We start from the raw sequence: 21113 nt of genomic DNA, 5'->3' as shown, positions 1-21113 counted from the left end.
ACAAATTGAAAGCTTAGTATTTACTCCCATTTTTGCGCATTCCTCTATGTAACGCAAGTTTCCAATTTTTAAAGGGACTGTGTCACGGATTTTTTTAGGGAGGCGCGGTGGCCTAATGGTTAGTGTGCTGAACTCCGGATCGAGCGGTCCGAGTTCGAGTACCGGCCGGGGTCACTTGTGTTGTGTTCTTGGGCAAGACACTTAACTCTCATAGTGCCTCTCTCCACCCAGGTGTATAAATGGGTACCGTCGACATAATGCTGGGGTGGGGGGAACCCTGCGATGGACTAGCATCCCATTCAGGGGGTAGAAATATTCCTTGATTTACTTGATCTATTAAATTACTTCATAATTATTGGAAAATTGTTCTTGTGGGACTGCAAAAGAAGTCAAACCCTTTCTAAAATCGAGGGGTTTAAGTCATTAAATTAAGTATTAAATATGAAAGTAAAATCACAAAAAAGAATATTTTAATAAAAAATGGATAATTAAACCTATACAATAAATATGTATTATTATTATTATTATTATTATTATTATTATTATTTCAAATGTTACTATCCTTAAGGTTATCTTTGTGCTTGTGTAATAACTTGAGAATACAAGATTGTAATAGTGAAATGTAATTATAAGATAGTAGTAAGATTTATATTTATTGATTAATTTTATTTTATTTATTTCTTCATTATTATTATTTTTTCTTAGTTCTAAAATGTATGTACTCTACTCTGTATATTAATGTTCCTTATTTGTAATTGCAATAATAATAATACTAAAAAAAAATGGGAATGAAATATATCTCCCTCTTTGGTGATCCTACTTTATTATTTCAAAAACAACTCTCCCCAATGAACTTTTATAAAACAAAGAATGGAATTCCTTTAACTTGTAAAGATTAGATCCCGGCAGACAGGAAACTGTTTTCACCAGTGAATCCATTTCACCTGTCGGAATATTTATATCTCTTGCTACTAGGCGGTATAGGGAAAAGCTGATTCGAATCAAACACTACTTTTTGTTAATGGAAATGATGTGTTTGGCGGTGGAAGAGCTTTTATAGGCTTAAGAACAATGAAAATAAACTATGACATCATTCATCCAAAAATAAAACGAACTCTGTCAAAACGGTTATCCCAACCAAGATAAGAACAAAACAGGAAAACCTGTTAAACCAGTTATACTGACCAAAATAAAAATGGAACATAACAAAATTGTCAAACTGCTTGTAGATTATTAGATTCCACAGCATTTTATTCATGAGACTATGACGTCATCAACGATAATGTATCCTGCCCACGCTAATGAGATTCCTGCCCAAAAATCAGGAGCAACCGGTGCCTACTATGCTACTGATAAAATTATTCATTATTCATTCCCCATGAAAATTGGTTCTATTTCGTTTGCATGTATGTCCAAGGTTTAAAGGTGCCTTCACTTTATTTCAGATGGAGTTGATGTCCCACTTGACAAAAACGTACGAAGACCTCGCGGGACTTAACAATACTGTGAGAAAGGTAAAGGTTTATTTTTAACCTTAAAAGTTGTAAGTTTTTTTTTAAATGTTACCAAATCTGGATTTGAACTCTGCCTCGACAATCTCGCTCATAATGCTAAGAAGTTTGGTAGGTGACTTGATATATATGGCGCCGTGACACAGTGTCATCTCGGATATTAACAGAGTGCATTTCGCCAATCAAAATTAAGATAGAATTAGCATTATATAATGATATCTTTCCACTTCTTAGTTACCTGGTTGTCAAGACCCGTGCAAGAACGGAAGGATGTCCTATCCAGCAGACGAGGAAGGCAAATTCAGATGCCTGTGTGCTCCAGGTTTCTATGGAAAATATTGTGAGAAAATTTCAGCTGCGAAGTCATGTAAGGAGCTCTATGATGCATACAAGTAAGTCATTACATGCTGATGTTTGGAACTTATTGCCCAAATCTTATCTTACCAGTAAGAACTGAAAACAGTTCACTAACATACCGATATTCATTATTGATTCACGAGATGTTCACAAGACAAACCCTAAAACTTCAGTGCACTACCACGATAGAACTTAAACAAAACTAGACCGTTAATTTTAGGTTTGCATCGATGGAAAACACAGGGGCACCCAACGGAATATTTCGTTAATATCTGTTCGGGAGGGTCTCGGAACATTCATTGTATTTTTGCTCCGCCTTCCGATTCGTTCTACTGGTTAAGTTCATTTTCGAATCTCGGTCACCTAGAATTCGGGCCTTCTCTCTGGAATTTTAACGTAAGTTCCCAACTTTCGGATCACTACTTCCTTCGCAGATAGGCATCATCCCATATCTACCGTAAATACTAATACGTTCAACGGTGCTATCTTTAAGTGGGAACTATATTCTCATGGGTGCCCTGAAAACAAGATTACGCCTTTGCAAACTGCAAACTGCAAATAAAGCCCGCAGGGCGAGTCAAGATACAAATAACAAGTAAAACCAGGCAGCGACACTACACACCATTAAAACATCTTATGTGAGATACATGTATATATCACATTGCCGTGAGCATTTTGTGTTAGGCCGTAAGATATTCGACTTGCACTTGGGAGGCCACCGTAATTTTAATAGTTTTGCTGCATGTTTACCGTAATAGGGAAAAATAAATAACTGGGGAGCTCCGCCTATATAGTATTAGCTAGTAAAATACTCGAGTTAATCATTGTTAAATATCCCACAGTTTCACCACAAGTCGGCTGGTTACGCTCCACTTTGGCCTGGAACCAACTTCCGTTTTCTGTCACATGGGAGATTTTGGATGTGGAGATGGGGCATGGACAACAGTCATGAAGATTAATGGCAGCAAGGTACTTTCGTGATGTGCTATGATCATTATCAGATTTTAGTAGAGTTCTACTAGTGTGCTACTGCAAATGCTGCAATCTGATTGGCTAAGCTATAGCACCATATCAGCCATTACTGTTCAGTGACTGAATTCGAAGGTCGCCTACAAAATGGCGCGGACATTTTTTGTTTCTCCGAATTTTCGAGGAAAAGTTCTAAAACCTTATTTATCTCTACAGTAAATTGCCGAAGTAACAACCCCAAAACAATTAATTTCACTGAGCTTTTCTTTGAAAAGATGGGTCTCTCTGGACAGCTTTCTCTCTGTTTCTTTAGACTTTTGATAGTTGGCTCGCCCTTCGTCAACTATCAGCCGATAGAAACCTCTAATCGGTTAATTAGATGAAGATGCATGGTGGAACCAATCAGTTTCGTCGATTTGCAAAAAAATATCCACTGCTATTGTCTACGACTAGTGTCTACTAGTATAAAATCGAAATAACATAACAAAAGCGGTATCAAGAACGCCTGGGTTTCTTATAAATAGACATTATTAAACCAGGCTTGCACATCACAGTCCTGCCCCTGACAAACCTGTGACCCTTTAATCCCGGTCGAAATGAAATTTAAAAGTGTTCGTTTTTCGATAGAGAGGAAAGACGGAGAACCTGAAAAAAACATTAAATAAAAAAAAACCTCTGAGCAAGGACGAGAACCAACAACAAACACAAACTACATATGACGCCAGGTCCGGGAATATAACCCTGGCAATATGGGTGGGAGGCGTGTGCTGTTTTACAAGTTATCCACCATTAACTTGCTTCTCATTACTTTGCAGTCCACCTTTCATTATGACTCGGATTACTGGAGTAATAAAACTGAATACAACCTTCCTGGAGGGAAGACTGGGTTTGATTCTCAAGAGACTAAGTTACCAACCTACTGGAACACATCCTTCTCCAAGATATGTCTCGGTATGAAGATCGGTCAACAACTCAATTTCATAACCATCAACACAACTGAGACCAGTTCTCTGCATTCACTGATCGCTGACGGCAACTACCGTTCCACCTCACTGGGTCGTGACACGTGGAAAGCGCTGATTGGTTCTGAGGCCTCCTTGCAGCGCAATTGTAACAAACAAGGATTCAATGCTGCATGTTCTAGTAGATCCAGTTCTAGAGCAAGAATTGGTTTCGTTGGTAACAACGAAGATAACTGTGAATCCTGTGATTCCAGAATCGGGTTTGGCACGGGTGGATATCCTGATGACTCAAACACATGTGGAAACGAGGCGGTCTGGAGCCCAGATAATGGCTATAAACATATCAAAACAATGGGGTACATCCTAGTACAGTAAGGGGAGAATTTTTAAAAGTTTAGCTTGTCGGGAGGCCAGCTGAATGTAATTTGCTACAAAACTAGAAGTTGAGCGCTGAAGAGGTTACCCTGTAGAAGGGTCTGGAGGCATCCCTCTCCAGAAAAGAGTAAATTTCTGGCTTGAAAATGCTATTTTTAGCATTCTCCCTGATAATTTCGTCGAAAAGCTGATCTCATAAAGTGTAAAATGACAGGTGTTTTTAGTGCTTAATAGGAACTTTCCTTCTGCTTGAATATTTTCTTTGCCCTCGCCTTTTGCACGAATTTTTTCTTGGCATTTTCCGTGCATGAATTTATTTTTGTTTTTTCCTCTCCCTCTCCAACTGTAGTTTAGTTAATTAAGTCTTTTCGTTATTGGTAAGTCTCCAAAGTTTTTATTAAAATTCTTTAATTTCGCAAAAGAAAATTCGTGTGTAACGGTTAGAGCATCACGGGAAGTTCTGGAAGAGCTAGAACTGGGAAGTAAAAAACCAAAAATAATAAAATGTTAAACGCCACAGTCTTGAGTAGTGTGATCCTTTCTCTTGTGTTTTATTCTCTAGAAGCTAGCTTCCCTTACGCTCGCTAAACCGCTGTTATTGGCATTTTTAAAAAATGCCATATTCGTACGTATTCCATCGTTTTGAATTTTTTTCGGTGAATTCATTGCGCAATCAAACAGGAAGTTAATTTCTTTTTACGTTGTTAACATGGCGTTTCATTTTCAATGTGGAACGAAAATCTCGTGGGTGGTTAGGTTTTTGACATTTATGACAAGGTATGGTTTATGGCATTTATGACAAGATATATGTTTATATTTGTTTTTATGCAATATTCTAGACCGGACATGTCTAGCCAAGAATATAAATATTCTTCAAAAAAGGAAACACTCGCGTTTAAAAAAATATACTTTCCACCTTTACCAAAGTGGCTACCGATGAATATCCATCTTTGACTTATAAGGAGAAAAGTAATAGTAATAGTAAAGTAAAGTTCTGGAATAACAAGTCCTATAAATATATCCGATAAATATAAAAAAAATGCCGATTTTTGGCCTTCGGCTTCACTTTTTTCATGTTCAGGTCTTTCATGAAAGTTCTTTTAAAACTGTTCTAATTTTTTTAAAGATAAAGTTGTTATTTTTTATTTTATATTCGCTCCACCATTCAAATTACTCTGTCGACAGGTGAAAAAAAAATCAAGTTGCGTGTTGATCATGATTCATCCTGTATTTTTATTATTCATTTCCATAACAAATGAAAAAATAATAATTATAATCGGAGTTGATTTTAATGTTGGAACTTTCTAAAATTTTGGGTTTTTTAAGCCCTAATGTTCTCATAAAATGTTCTTAAATATGAAAGTAACGCATGTCGAGTGGTTCTTTGCGGCATTTGTTTGCCAGTGTAAAAGCCATTAGTATTGAAGTTCCTAAAACGCCCGGCTTAAGTAGTCGCACTGTAAACTAGCGTCTAAAAAAAGGTTAAAAATTTCCATGTACAAAAACTAATATTTTAAGGCAAGACAACTTTAAGTCTGCAGGAAGAGAAATGATATTTTTTATAATCAAAAGTCAAAATTAAAAATAAAGTTAAGGAAGCAAGAGCTGTCCGTTAAAAGGAGATTGGACTTTAGTACAGCCAGGTTACATCTGCTTTTTTCTAGACGTCAAAAGAAGAAAAACTATTTCCTTTTACTGGGCCAAACTCAGTAAACAAGTCTGTTGTTAATGAAAACTCTTCCTTACAAACTCAATATATGTAGCATTTACTGCTAAGTTAACACTACATGTCGCACGCGTAAGAGGAATTAATTTAAAGCTTGCGTGTTCCTTTCCTTAGTTTATTAAAAAGGAGCAGGTGTTTCGGGCTGCGTATTTAAGTGTTGCTTATGTTGGAAGACGAGATCAATTGCTGACAGAGACGAAAACAGTTATCATCTTTCAGGTAAAAGTTCTTTTTGCTCTTTTAAATATTGGGCTTTAGTCATCGTAAGCGTTCGAGGCAAGCACAGTCCGGGATACTGACCAAAATGTTTAGCTGATCCTCGATCCATCGTACTTTCGAAACCCGCAAATTGGCTCACTGCTATCTCAAACGTCGGCAATTCTTTAGCTTTTTAACTTCAAAGCCGTCGACTTGCGAACCTATTTACCCCCTCTGAAGTTAAAACTGTTGATCTTGCAAAAAGCTAGCACGGTCGTGTTTTTTGGTATATTACTATCAACATGAGTGCCACATATTACTAGGAATAGTTTTAAGTTTTTTTGAAAATTGAAACAGCCCAACTCGTCAACTGAGCAGAAATGTTACAGGAACGAATATATGGCATATTATAATAATTTCATCGGGCATTGTGGCGTATTTTGGGGGCTAAAATGAAGAATTCAGTGTGCTAGAGATTTTCAGAGCTCATCTTAGCCCGAGCCGAAGGCAATGACTAAAATGAGCTCGAGTTGGACAAAAAAAAACATTTACGCCGGCGAACATCAACTCTATTGTTATATTATATACCGGTATATGCAAACTACAAAATGAGATCAGGGTTGGCATGGTACGTTAGTTATTGTAACGATGTTCCATTCTCAAAACATTCAACAGGCAGGCGAGATGTATTCACCGAAGACTGAGAGTTACTCTTTAAACCAGCGCTTTGAAGAGGAAAATAGAGTTTCGGCAAAATCTGCGCAAAATAAGCAAATCACGGATCATGCAGAAAAGTCAACTGGTCATGCAAACCCTGCACAAAGATCAAATCGTACCCTGTTGGCGCTGGTCATCATCGTATGCTTAATTTCTCTAGTAGTTCTCCTGTTGTTAACACTATTGATATTCGGGAAAGTTGGCGACGGATTTGGGCGTTCCATAAACGAAGGTCAGTGTGCAAACAAATGCATATTGGAATAAAAACACCCAAACATCTATATCGGCTATATATACGATAATTTTTGTTTTGTTTTGCTTAATGATAATATATTTTGTTGAAAATGACTCCTGCCTGGGATCATTGTATACACTCTTTTTTTATTATAAGAAGACAGTTTTTCCGACCCAGGCCAAATATTCTTATTTTTCTGCCGATTTTAGGCTGAAAATATTCTTATGAACATTCTTAGAAAATACCGTTTAACATTTCCGTTTTAGCAAGTATTGGGTTATCAATTACAAGTGTTTGGTGTCCAGATCTGTATCGTGTTACATCGCTTTTCGTTGCAGCCAGCAAGATCAAAATGTCGCGTCAGATAACACTTGGCCGTTTGGCTTTAAACAAAGCATTCCTCACAGAGATACAATGAAGGAAATGAAAACACCTGATTTTGTTTCAACTAAAAATATATTTAATTATATTGTATATACAAATTTTCAACTCAAAATTACATTCTTTTCAAAATCTCAGCCTCGGGTTCATTCGTGAGATATTCTTAAAAAATCGCAAATGTCAGGCTCGATATTCTTATAAACTAGATTCTTATAAAAAAGAGTGTAAATGATATGGGTACCACCGAATAAAATGTTGGAGGGTAACCATGCGATGAACTAAAATCTCATTGGAAGGGAGCTGAGTAGAAATACTCCTAGTCACTTCATACTACTGAAACTGGGAGATTAGAACCGGTAACGTTTACCTTTAGACTTGTTAATTTTAACCCATAAAGTGGAAAATATTGCAAAATGAAATTTTGTAAGCTTCTGGAATCGTTTTAATAGAGAGGGTAAGTGAGCATCCAAGAGAGGACCAGGCAACATGTGATACAGCTCAAATCACCGATTTCGCCCAAACGTAGCATTCATGTTGGGTATGGTGAGCTATTCACTGTGGCAAAACATTAGCTCAAAATATTTTGTTCCCTTGGAGTTATGGCTCCTTTTGCAAAATTGGCCATTTTTCACTAGTTTATGCATATTTAATTAGATGACTTTGAATTACCAGTTCCACAAGAAAAAAAAAACTTCTGAAAATAAAATTCAGTGCAATATATTCTGTGGTTATAAGGCTTTAAGTACAATAATTTACTTCAACCGTCCGATTTGATTTCTTCTCCTCAAACAGACTTTTGGAAGGTACACATTTCGTACTGCTGGAAATAGCCTTCAATTAGTGCCAAATATCTCCCATGAGCAACAACTTATATACATTATTCTTACATGGGTAATGAAATCCATCATTTAACTTCACAAAAATGGCACAAAATGTTTGGGGACCAATATATTTTAATCGTACTGAGGAACTAAACACACGTGACTTAACGATTTCTTGCTATTTCATCAAAATTCACCGAAACAAAGAAGCCATTTATTTACTCAATGTGGCACAAAAGTGGTACAAAATAGCTAATCAAGCATACATCTATCGACAACAATCAAAATATTGGCGAAGAAAAGGCACCTAGGGCATTTTTCGGAGCATTTTCAGAGCCATATAGGCTTCTTAATGCAGCAATGTTGTGAATGTAAATGTAAATACATCAGCGAAAGATTTTCTTCACAAGCTCGCTCAATCCAACATCTAGGCACATTAAAGTTAAGAAACAAGAATGTAATGCTACATACATGCCACTTATCGACACTTAAATGCTTTCTTCTGAAGATTTTGTTCTTCCTGCTGTACTTCGATCTCAGTTGACATGTGTACTGTACTGTTCTTTGAGGCGCCGTGAACTCAGCCAATCCATCGTGGTTCATACTTCGTGAAAGGTATAAACAGGTTGTCAATAAAGTCATTCAAAGAGCTGTTCAAAGTTCACGGAGGGACAGTTCTCTCAGTCAGTTTACATGACATAATTTTAACTGGAAATAAACAGCCGCTATCCCCCGCCATCTTGAATTTTGAGCCTGGCGTTTCAGTCAGCGGTACGGCCCGTTCACGAGGTAGGAACGTTATGTATGGGGAACTTTTATGTCCCAAATATAATAATTAGCACTATACTCTATTGTCTTGATGTGTTCTATCTACTCTACGCTCTTGATGTACTCTACTTCCTTGCTGTACTCTACTTGCTTGATGTACTCTACTTGCTTGATGTACTCTAGGTGCTTGATGTACTCTAGTTGCTTTATGTACTCCAGGTACTTGATGTACTCTAGGTGCTTGATGTACTCTAGTTGTTTATGTACTTAGGTGTTTGATGTACTTTAGGTGCTTCATGTACTCTACTTGCTTGATGTACTCTAGGTGCTTGATGTACTTTACTTGCTTGATGTACCGTTCACGTGTCATCACGCGCGACCACACACGTGTTCATAGATATATTTGCTTTTCCTCCACGAATGTTCGTTTTCAACAGCGTAAGTACCGTATTTATTCGATTAAGCGCCCTGAGCGCTAATTAAATTTTTGGACCTTGAGAGTTATGCCAAAATAAAGAACTGTAATTGCAATATTCTTTAACAAAGAAGTTTTCTTGTTTTTTGTACTGGAAATGTCGACTCGTCGAGTAACAGTTGTGGTCTGTCAATCCGAGCGAGGGCCGTGCGAGCAAATATAATTTTATTTCCATAATCTTGTATTCTTGTTGACGAACGATTACTTGTGTGACTCGAAAGGTGAGCCTCGAAGATTTTTACGAGTGTAGACATCATGTACTGTACTCCCCCATGTTTAGAAATGGTAAAATATTGCGTCTTCGTATATTATTTGAAAATACCTGGCAAGCAAAAGTTTTACTGAGGAATTTAATTAAATAACCACGCGACTGAGACTCGACTGGAGGAATCACTCGTTGAAACTTCACTACAAAACGCAACCCAGCAAATATACAATTTCTTGCATACCTTTTTTCATTTTAACGGGCTTGATTTTATACTGAGAGGTTGTGTTTTACCCTTTAAATGAAGCCACGGGGACGTCTTCTTCGATGAGAGTAATTTTCTTTACCTCCATCACAAGCGGGCTTGATGACGTTTCAAAATTTCCCGCGAACTTAACTACAACTACCAGAAGTCTTTGCGCTTTGACGTCATAATGCAAATGGTCTATTTTCAGTGACTGTATGACTAATCCGAAGGAAAATATTTTGTTCAAAAATTGATTTCTGGACAACTTATGAATCGTAGACTTTATTCGCCAAATTTGAATGATGAAGGTAGGTTAAAAAACGTTCAGTTACGTTATTAGTTTTTCATACAGTTGTCTATAATTTTTTCCCGCGAACCTCGTCAACTCACTAAACCGGAACGTAAATGTGAAGAGAAAATACGGACAAATTACACACCACATTCATAAGTTGTTCAGAACTCAATTTTTGAAAACATTATTTGCCATCGGATTTCCATACAAGCACTGTAAATTCTGACGGCGTTGCCAACTCGTCAAAGTTGTCAAACATGGTCTATAAATTGAAGGTACCTGTTAAATTGCATCTTTAACAGTAAGAATTTAGATTTTTTGAAGGAAGATAGACTCTGTCATATTAAATGTATGTTTCGCTAAGTTTCTTTCTATTTGTAGCTTGTTCTTCTACTTCCACCAAAAGCCTGGTAATGGCTTCAGCCGAAATAAAAGCCCTTGAAGAGAATATGACAAGCTTTCACCAGGCCTTGGTAAGGACATGTATACTGAATAAAAACGATAACTGTTAGTTAGGTGTAGCTATAGATAATTGTCATTTGTGTGAAAATAAACTCTGTCATGTCTTATAAGCACAAATGGAATACTTGGAACTCTTGACTGATTTTTTCTGTCTGAATCGCCTTTAATTCGGTCAAAAGAAAAAGATTGTAGATATGTGTCTTGGACAGCATAAGGTCTAGAAAGGGAGAAACTAACTTGTGCAGTGTTTATTAATCAGGTTAAATGAATGTATAAAAGATAAGGCTGTCCAAAAGTTGATGGACATTTCTCAACAAGCTGCTCTAAAGTTGCCAAGTTTTTTAAACGTTGCTTAAAGAATCCGCAAAGGTGTTTTTTTTTACATGAGTTGCTCTTTTCTGTCATTTGGTCTTGAGCTAAAATACTCCAAACTACAAAACGAATCATGGTTAATCTAAGCATTTTATGCTGCAACTGTTAATTCACTTAGTTTAATTGTCCTTAAGTACAACTAATGTTAAATACAAACTAGAGTGACTTACAAGGTTTTATCTCACGGAGACAAATCGCAACTTCAACTAAAAGAGATCTATATCTTTCACATGTGATGCTGACACTGAAGCGCTTTACTTTATTTCAGATGAAAAACATTGATTCTGCCTTCAATAAGTTGACGTCCCACTTGACAAAAACGAACGAGAACCTCGCGGAAGTTAACAATACTCTAGGAAAGGTAAAAAAGCTGAGCAAAGACCTCGCGGAAGTTGACAATACTCTGAAAAAGGTAAAATAGCCTCCATCATCTATATCTCTCTATTTATCTTTAAAATACATTTATATTAACTTAACCGGTTAAAATGGTAATTGATCATAATGAACTACTCCCTGGCGACCCACTTATTGCCGACGACTGACTGACCGATAGATCGACCGACCGACCGACTCGAGACCGAGCGCCCTAACAACCAACCAAACGAACAACCAAGCAGGAGAACGAACAACCGACCCCCCAACCGATATTGACTGACTGATTGATTAACTGACTGACTGACTGACTGACTGACTGATTGACTGACTGACTGACTGACTGACTGACTGATTTACTGACTGACTGACTGACTGACTGATTGACTGACTGACTGACTGACTGACTGCGACAAAATTCAAAGTAAAATCATTTATCCCTTCTCCATGACTCCCCATGAAAGGACGTTCTATTTCGTTTGTTAACAGGTGCCTTCACTTTATTTCAGATGGAGAACCTTGATTCTGCATTCAATAAGTTGACGTCTCACTTGGCGAAAACGAACGAGAACCTCGTGGAACTTAAAAATACGCCGAGAAAGGTGAAAAGATTCTACGAGCTCTGTATCTTTGAAATATGATGATTTGTTACAAAGCTACGTTTTCCTACCATCGTCTTGTAATAACTTCATGTAGCGCACTTGATCGCTTCCGAGCTTTGCTTCCTTTAAATACAATCGTTTTGCATTCTTGATGATGACATGCCGAGCCGTAAGCAAGTAAAACTTCGATGTAGTGCTTTACTTGACATGCACACGGAACATAACTTAGCAGCAAAGCAATTATTTCGAATCTTCCCGTGACTATTTGGCTTTCGTCACAATTTTACAGAATACAGAACCCTTTAAACGAGACTGATGCGAAGAATATTTCGGAAGAAGGTTCTATCTCGCTCGCTTTTTTCGCCTTTCGTTCAACTTACACAGTGAACTCACTCACTCTCTTCGTACCCTTGGGCAGCCACATAAGGCCGCGCAAACACCGCAGAATAATTGTTACGTTGAGATTCCTCTCCCACTCCGCGAGAGTCTGTACGGGTGGACGGCTTTGCGTACTATGACGTCAGCACAGCATTGTATAATAATAGCTTTTGCCTCTCCTCAGTTTCCTGGTTGTCAAGGCCCGTGCAAAAACGGGAGGATCTCTCATCCAGCTGACATGGAAGGCAAATTCAGATGCCTGTGTGTTCCAGGTTTCTATGGAAAATATTGTGAGAAAGGTAAGTAACGAGTAGTCTAATTATAAAATATCTGCCTTTAGCGTATACCACATTTAACAATTATTCACCGAAGTGGAGGTGAATAGTGGTGGATATATACCGAATCGCGAAGCAGCTTTTCTCGCGCGCTGATTGGTAAACTCGGAGGTGATTAGCAAAGTAATATTCGTTCCACTCTGGTGAATAATTGTTAATTATTTCATAAAAATGTAGAATGAGCAATTTTGCTTTTCTTGTGTTTATGCTCAAACTTAGGAGCAGCGATTCTCCTTAGAGAAAAAATAACGAGTTTTCTAGCGCTTCTGCTTCTGCTTCTGTTAGTTTTAGCTTATAAAATATATTCTTTGCTAGATTTCAGATCTTAACTAATTCCATTTGGTAATTCTTTCAGCTGCGAAGTCATGCCAGGAGCTCTATGATGCATATAAGTGAGTCATTACATGCCAATGTTTGGATCTTATCCCCTTAACTTATCATTGAAAACTGAACGCAATACACTGACGTACTGATAATCGTCATTAATTTAGGAGATATTCACAAGACATTTAGATATCAAGATGGTTTTTAAATGCACTTTAATGACACTTAGGGAGGCGCGGTGGCCTAATCGTTAGCGCGCCGGAATCCGGATCGAGCGGTCAACAGATTCTTTACCTAAGTAAGTAAGGTAATACAGGAAAATACCGATGAAAACCCTGAAACACCAGGGTGAAGATATTATAAGTGTTGTTGATTGGAGAGCAAATCGTGATTAAGCTTTTAGCGATATTTCTAGACACAAAGGTAAAATTTAAAAGAGTCTGCCGGATTTTGTGTCAATTTGAAATCAAACCGTCAAACATTCATAGCAAGTTTGAGCGTTTTATCATTGAGTGTAGTGAGACCTCACACGAGTAAGTTAAGCGTCGTCGCACACGAATTTATTTACACATATTTTGTTGTGCTGTAAGATATTTGTCTTCAACTACAGGCCACTGTACTTTTAATAGTTTTGCTGCTGTTATAACACTCGAAGGAAGGCTGAACTCCATCAACCTCAATCCAAGCTTAGCCTTGGCAAGCGTACTTTTAGATTTTCTAGCACAGCCCTTTTTAATTAACTACCTTTAAAAATCCAACAAGCTGTATCACTATCCTCTTTTAAAAATCTTGTCAAAGCCCACTTTATTCATAGCACCTAATTTATGATATTTAATTTTTTTATACCAGTTCATGCTTGTACGTAATTCGTTTTAGTTTTTAAACTCTTTTTATATAACTATTTCAATTACTTAATATTAGCTTTTAACTGTATTTTTATAATTATTTTAAACTATTAGATATTTTATTTTGTATTTATCAGGGCCCCTCTGGATACCAGCCACTGTGCTGAATGGGCAACCCTGCATAAATAACTGAAGTTTTACCTTTACCAGAATGAAAACATTATTAAAAGTTCAGGAAAAACAAACTAGGGAGATCTGCCTTTTGGCTTACCTAAATCTATTTATTGTAAGGTAGTAAAATACTCGAGTTAATCATTGTTAAATATCCCACAGTTTCACCACAAGTCGCCTGGTTACACTCCACTTTGGCTTAGCACCAACTTTCGTTTTCTGTCATATGGGAGATTTTGGATGTGGAGATGGGGCATGGACAACAGTCATGAAGATTAATGGCAGCAAGGTACTCACATGATGTACTATGGTTTGATCAGATTTTAGCATAATTCTACTTGTTCACTAATGCAAATGCTGCAATCTGAATGGCTGAGCAATCGTACAATATTATTCATTACTGTGCAGTGGCGGAAGGTCGTCTACAAAATCAGTGGCAACATTCGAATAAAACAATAAGGTTATTCGCTCTCAATTTCTATAAGGCGATGGTTGATGAGGTCGAAGACCCTCGGATTTCCGATCGAATTGGAATCAAGTGGTTTTTGTTTTTGTGGAGGGAGGAAAACCGGAGAACCCGGAGAAACAATCCCTGCTATATGTTATGGATACTTTAGAAGTTATCTATCATTAAAATCCCATTCCTTCACAGCCCACCTTTCATTATGACTCGGATTACTGGAGTAATAGAACCGAATACAACCTTCCTGGAGGGGAGACTGGGTTTGATTCTCAAGAGACCAAGTTACCGACCTACTGGAACACATCCTTCTCCAAGATATGTCTCGGCATTAAGATCGGTCAACAACTCAATTTCATTACCATCAACACAACTGAGACCAGCTCTCTGTATTCACTGATCGCTGACGGCAACTACAGCTCCACCTCACTGGGTCGGGACACGTGGAAAGCGCTAATTGGTTCTGAGGCCTCTCTGCAGACCAACTGTAACAAAGAAGGATTTAATGCTGCCTGTTCTGATGACTCCCGTTCTAGAGCAAGAATTGGTTTCGTTGGTAACAACGAAAATGACTGCATCTCCTGTGATTCCAGAATCGGGTTTGGCACGGGTGGAGCTCCTGATGACTCAAACACATGTGGAAACGTGGCTAAATGGTACTCAGATAATGGAGACAAACACATCAAAACAATGGGATACATTCTAGTACAGTAAGGGGGATTTTTAAGAAGTACACGAAGAAGTACTTTCAAAGTAGAGAACTGTTTCGTGTGTGTTGCAAATGTTTCTTTGTATTCTGTAGTAAATTAGTAAGACCCTTCTCCGGTTTATAGCTTTATCTGTCTGCTAACGAAAATCAGAGTTCATGTTATGAGCCCTGTCACATCCAACTTTTCCGTATACCTACTCCTTTCAGAACATTGAACTTCCAGAAAGACTGAAATAGATTGCAGATAAAAAAAATTAAATCAGAGTAGCTTTCTAAGAATATATCCGTCATCAGAGTCCTTAAGTGACGTCAGTTTGGTCGAGTCGCTTTTCCTTTGTGTTTCGCTATGCTTTTCACATGTTTTACATATTTAACCAATTTTGCATTATCTAAGTTTGCTTAGCTATCAAAAACATATACAAAAGCCAACAGTAGTTTAAGGTCGCGGGGGATATGACAGCATGAATAAATTCATGAAGCGAAATTTTGCTTGACCTGCATCTTTTAAAACGATTATTCCTCGGCTGTTATGAATGCGATTAAGCTCAAATTTTACAGAGACATAAAGAAATAATAAAAGATTATGTATGTCATCTTTTATTTGGTAGATTGTACCTACGGCGATGTTATAGCCACGATACTGCCAAATTGGGAAGAACATGATTTCGTGGCAGAGTTTGTAGAACGAGTAGGAGACAGCACACTGTGATCTTGTCAAAAACTAATCAGTCAATATCTCTAGAGTGTCATAACAGAAGCGGATTTTTTAATTTAAAGTTTTCCAGCAAGTTATGGCGGTTTAAATGCGCAAATTTTAATTGAATGCCTTCTACCTCTTTCTAAAAGCGCTCTTTTAAAATTCCGCCTCTGTTATGACACACTACAGTATTCCTAGTTTACCTCTCTGCAGTGGCAGCTCATGAAGTTCTATATCCGCGCTGAATTCTCTGCCACAAAATTGTCGGAAAAGTCCAAACTTTGAGATTTCCGAAGGTGTCCCGATCAAAAAACGGTTTCAAAATGGTAATTATGGTAATTATATTCCACGCTTTTATGATAAGAACAATGCGTTTTCAAAGAGACAAACAATTCCAGACGCAAACACATCAAATCACGCGCGCGTGCTCATATTTTTTATGCAAATATCTCGTCGTGAAGTTCTCGATGTCAGTCGTTGAACTTCGTGCATACGCTTTAAATAAATGCATAATGATGAGCCTAAGGTGTCCCCCGCGACCTTAAATGAATAAGTAAACAACCTTTTTTTATCCTGACCAGTTTATTTAAATCAGCTTGCCTTGAAAGTAAGGATATATACGTTTTCAGAACGAAACTGGCTATGCTCAAAATAGTTGCCTTTCCGTAACAGTAATTTCAAAGCCAGGAACCATTTTCGAGGGGTTACTTTCGGTTATTTACTATTTTCTAACATACCATATTTTATTTTTAGTGCACAGTGTTAGACTAGCTTTCGAAACCAACCATGATGTCCGTTTTAAGTCCATTATCTTTTTGATTGCTTTGGGAAGATTACGTGTATTTCAGGACTTCAGTTACTAACTTTTTACTTTGGACTTTTTATAATTGTAAGTGTTTTTTTTTTCGATTAGCGTAATGGTATATTATGAAAATGAATCTAGGATTCCAATTAAGTCAGATATTTTTAAAGGAATTCCGCTTAAAATTTCACATTGAATTAGTATTGAATAAGTATACACGCTTATTATAATCAAAAATAAGCTATCGCACTTGTAAAGCTTGTAAATTAATATAATTACGAGAATAAACTGCTTTTGGAACCAAGTTATGTCTCCCCCTTCACCTCAGTAGACGTTTTCAATAAGCTGCTACTACTACTAAGCTGTTTTCTCTATCATCTGTAATTGTAACTTAGCTTAAACTGCCTTAAAGTGTCATACCAATCCCGGCCCAGTTTTGTCAATATCACGTCAGACTATTTTAGTCTATTTTAGCAAGAGAACGGGAACGTCAGTTTTTTTTTTAATTAATTAATTATTTATTGCAACACAAAGACCACTACTTACAATGCTACTTACAATACATTACTTATTGCATTATTTCTTCACTACTTTTATATACATTTTTTTAAAAAAAAATAATATCACGATATCACGCATTACAATGCCTACTATAACAAATAAGATTCTTAAAAAACTAATTTTTAATTACATTTTAAGGTTACAATGTACTTACAAAATTCAGTTTTTACTACTGCAATTAGACCTTAATTCTAACTGTATATATATATATATTTTATCAAAAAACAGTAAAGCGAAAAGAAGAAATAGAGTACTAAGTTAATGATTCAAAAAAAAAAAAAAAAAAACAATACACGATAGCCAAAAATTATAGATTGTGGCACAACTGATCTGAATTTCGTCCAAGTATTATTTTCAACAGCAATGGTACGTTCATAGAGAATCTTTTCATTGAGTAAAAGTAGGAAGATGTCGAGACGACGGCGCGCATTAAAACTATCCATATAGGGGTAGCGCGCATAAAAACACCCATACATGGTCATTTTTAACTCGGAAAATTCGGAGTTTTGGTGAGTGGGCCCGATTTCACTCCTTCCCTCCTTCACTCCTTCCCTCCTTCACTCGATTCCTGTAAACATTTTAATTGAATTAATTAATTAATATCAAATTGAATTAATCAATTAATCTTGTGAAGCGGGTAGGGGGTTGGCTAAAATACGAACTTTATCCGTGTTACTTTATATGAAGTACACAAAGGCTATATATTTGTTTCTGAAAACCAAATGTTCTCCTTGTGGTATGCATTCTTCCAGGCGTAGACCCAAGCACACGGAATTTTGTGCTGAACGCATGCGCATATATGAAGTACACAAAGACGATATATTTTCACCAAATCTTACTGATAACTGGTTAAAATTCAACAAAATTTGGGGTTCGATTTATCGCCGAGTATTTCCGAAAAAAAATTAGATGGTACTAGAAAAGAGTTTAATTTGAATGAAATATTCATCTATAAGCCGAGCGGTCATCAACAAACGAAAATTAACAAGCGTTTGTATTTATTCTTGGTCATTACCTTTTATTTTAGTGGCGGCCCCTTAAAAGCCATTTGGTTTAATGAAGCAACGTTAGGAATGAAGTTTTTATTCGTCTTTTCTTCGCTATTTAGGCTGGAACTCGTCCTCCATCAGCTCGCACTGGAATATTATTTGTTTTGTTTGCGTATGAGATCGTCTTTTGAACTGACGAGGGAATTCGAAATCCCGCATGTCGTAAACAATGTCCTCGCAATCTCTTCTACAATAATTATTTCTGCCTGAGACTGTTTCTGTTCCTTTCCTTCTGTTCCTTTCTTTAAGTTTAGTTAATTTGCAGAGTCACTGCTAACGTGACTTTTCAAGAGAAGAAGGGTCAAGAAGAAATCGATCTATTTGACTAGTTGTCGCGACACCAGAAACTGGCCAATCAGAAGCGGTCGTTCTCACGCGGTTGGTAAACATTGTAACACGATCTGACAGAAATCGGCTGCATGTAATATTTTTGTTCAAAAGCGAAAACTTAAAAATACCACGACTTCTCTGCTAAAAGAAACCACTTCAGAAGAGTTTGATTGAATTGAGGATACTCGACAAATACTGGTAACAGCACATGTTTCGTTTTGGTGACATTTAAAGTTCACCCGCTTGACCTGCTTGATCTTTTCGCTGGCGAATTGCGACGAACTGAAGATTCACTGAATCATCAGGAATCATCCCGTATTCTCTGGCAATTTTGCAGTTGTTCTGAACTGTTTCTACCTTGGCAACAACTTTCAACTTGAACGTTTCGTTGTTATAAAACCAGTAGCTTTTGGCATGATGATCGATAACTGCTTAATTCTTCTGAAGAATGCGTGATTGTTTGAGTTGGGATTCTGAACTCAGGTGAATCACTGAATGTTTTGTCACGCTTGTGTACGGTTCTATTCAGTAAATTCATTCTTTGTCAGTGATTTGTTGTTTTTCAATTACATAGTTGTAATTTAACGATATGTTGATTCGCTGCATGTGGACTGTTTTATAGCTTGAAGGAAAAATTGGGTCTAGCTTATAGCTGAGTGATTTGGGTTTATTTTTTGTCAGTTTAATAACTGGTTCCAAAAACTAAAAGTCTAGGGTTTCGGCTAATAGCCGAATAAATACGGTACATGCATGCTTAACTACCAGCCGAAATATTGTATTAATGTCAGTTTTCTTGAAATAGACCAAAACTTATTTTTTCTTATGATATTATTATTTTGCCTAACCTTCAAAAACAAAAAGGAAAAATAAAAAGAAAGAAAACAATTTGCAACCGATGGGAACTCAATCACTTGCCCTTTCGGCCTGCTCTCGATGAGCAGCTAGATGACAATGAAACTAAGTGAAGTGAACTGAATTGTGGAAAGTTAAACATCATTTGTTTTAGCAAATCTCTATTTGTCAGTTTGTTGTTTTCGATTCTTGTTTCATAATAAATTTTCCGAGTTTAGTGGCTCGTAGCCACTTTGAATAGTTATTAATATATAATGCGCGCGCCGTTGTCAGCTGACGTTCCCGTTCTCTTGCTAAATCGATTTAATTATTCCATGTGCCCCAAACTGCGCGCGCTTGCAACGCGATTTTTCAAATAAAGGTACACGCGCGTACAAGCAGCTGTCGCGAACCTTTAAAACGAAACGACAACATGTCCGAGGTTGTACAACGCCTGGCTCTAATTTTGTTGCTGATAAGTTTTTATCTTTGCTATATAAGGATTCATCTTTAGAATAGTAAGCCTTTAAGAGTACATGTAACTTAGTTGTGAGAGTTTTTTTAGGTCTACGAAGCTTGCCGTTAACGTAATTTCATCATCAAAATTTTAGAGAGCAAATAACGAACTTTCAGTTTATCAACACAGGACACTGGACTTTGGCTCATTGCAAATAGAGCAGGTTAAGATTGATCATTGACAACAGTCGGCTGTGGCACGTAGGGCCAACTGTGGTACCGCATTTTGAAACGTGGCGATAGAGATTCACCCTGAATTGCTTTTTCGTTTATACACAGCGGATACAAAGATCAATGTCACGTCTTCCCCCGCGCGCGTGTAGTTTAACAAATTGACATCAGTTTTTTATGCGTCTGTCCTGTTATTGATGATAAATTGCGTCATAACATTGTCAGTGTTGTAGATCCGCGAGCCGATAGGTGAGTGGATCTACAACAAACTTTGACAATGTTATGACGAAATTTATCATCAATAACATGACAGACGCATAAAAAACTGATGTCAATTTGTTTTTTACAATAACAAAAAACCAAAACTGATTTTAAAACAAAGGAAAGAAATGCACGAGGAAGATGCGATTGCCGTACGGACGCAGAATCTAATTTCGTCGCTGCAATATACCCGATTCCCTCTATAGCGCGCGCCCGCAGGGAATCACGGTAGTTGTATTCATCAAACCATGCGCGAGACTTAGCAACGCGCATCGTTGCTTACTCTCGCGCACGGTTTGATGAATACAACTACCATGATTCCCTGCAGGCGCAATTAACAACTTGTGTTGTTCTTTTCCAATCTATGCCGAGAATTATTTTCTTAGTGAGCTCACTAAACTAAACTTTAACTTTAAATTTTTTTTATGGATCTATATATGTTACTTTGTTGTTTATTTACGTTTTAACGACATAATTTATGCCCCAAAAATGAGTCCTACCAAAAGTGTGTCAAACGCTACAGAATCTTTTACGAACACGACTTACTAACGACAGCGAAAGTACTTGCGTCATCGGAAACAATTCAAGAGCATAAGTTTTGTAAAAATGGGCAGCGAAGACGTAAC

The 21113-nt window shown here is 37.2% G+C and overlaps 4 protein-coding genes across 4 annotated transcripts in view; all 4 read left to right on the top strand.

Moving 5' to 3' along the window:
- The window catches only part of LOC144631402 (uncharacterized), a 46721-nt gene extending 31018 nt beyond the window's left edge, over positions 1 to 15703 (top strand). The window contains exon 10 of the mRNA XM_078489828.1: positions 15301 to 15703. The gene's annotated coding sequence lies outside the window, so the exon portion shown is untranslated. The remainder of the gene's footprint in view (positions 1 to 15300) is intronic.
- Positions 1 to 21113, top strand: part of LOC144631400 (uncharacterized) — a 63472-nt gene that overhangs the window by 7862 nt on the left and 34497 nt on the right. The window lies entirely within an intron of this gene.
- On the top strand, positions 1417 to 4284 carry LOC144632033 (putative skeletal organic matrix protein 5). The gene is made up of 4 exons (XM_078490617.1): positions 1417 to 1514; positions 1746 to 1903; positions 2711 to 2837; positions 3653 to 4284. The coding sequence occupies exons 1-4, from the start codon at positions 1446 to 1448 to the stop codon at positions 4172 to 4174; spliced, it is 876 nt and encodes a 291-aa protein (XP_078346743.1). The 5' UTR covers positions 1417 to 1445; the 3' UTR covers positions 4175 to 4284.
- LOC144631394 (uncharacterized) lies at positions 6545 to 15308 on the top strand. Its single transcript, XM_078489819.1, has 8 exons — positions 6545 to 7047; positions 10621 to 10712; positions 11342 to 11485; positions 11955 to 12047; positions 12610 to 12724; positions 13116 to 13152; positions 14263 to 14389; positions 14753 to 15308. The coding sequence occupies exons 1-8, from the start codon at positions 6747 to 6749 to the stop codon at positions 15272 to 15274; spliced, it is 1431 nt and encodes a 476-aa protein (XP_078345945.1). The 5' UTR covers positions 6545 to 6746; the 3' UTR covers positions 15275 to 15308.

The sequence above is a fragment of the Oculina patagonica genome, chromosome 12, assembly GCF_052425735.1.
Source record: "Oculina patagonica isolate OP01 chromosome 12, crgOcupat, whole genome shotgun sequence".
Taxonomy (NCBI): domain Eukaryota; kingdom Metazoa; phylum Cnidaria; class Anthozoa; order Scleractinia; family Oculinidae; genus Oculina; species Oculina patagonica.
Note: the sequence above shows the minus strand (reverse complement) of the source record. Positions and strands in the feature narration are given on the sequence as shown.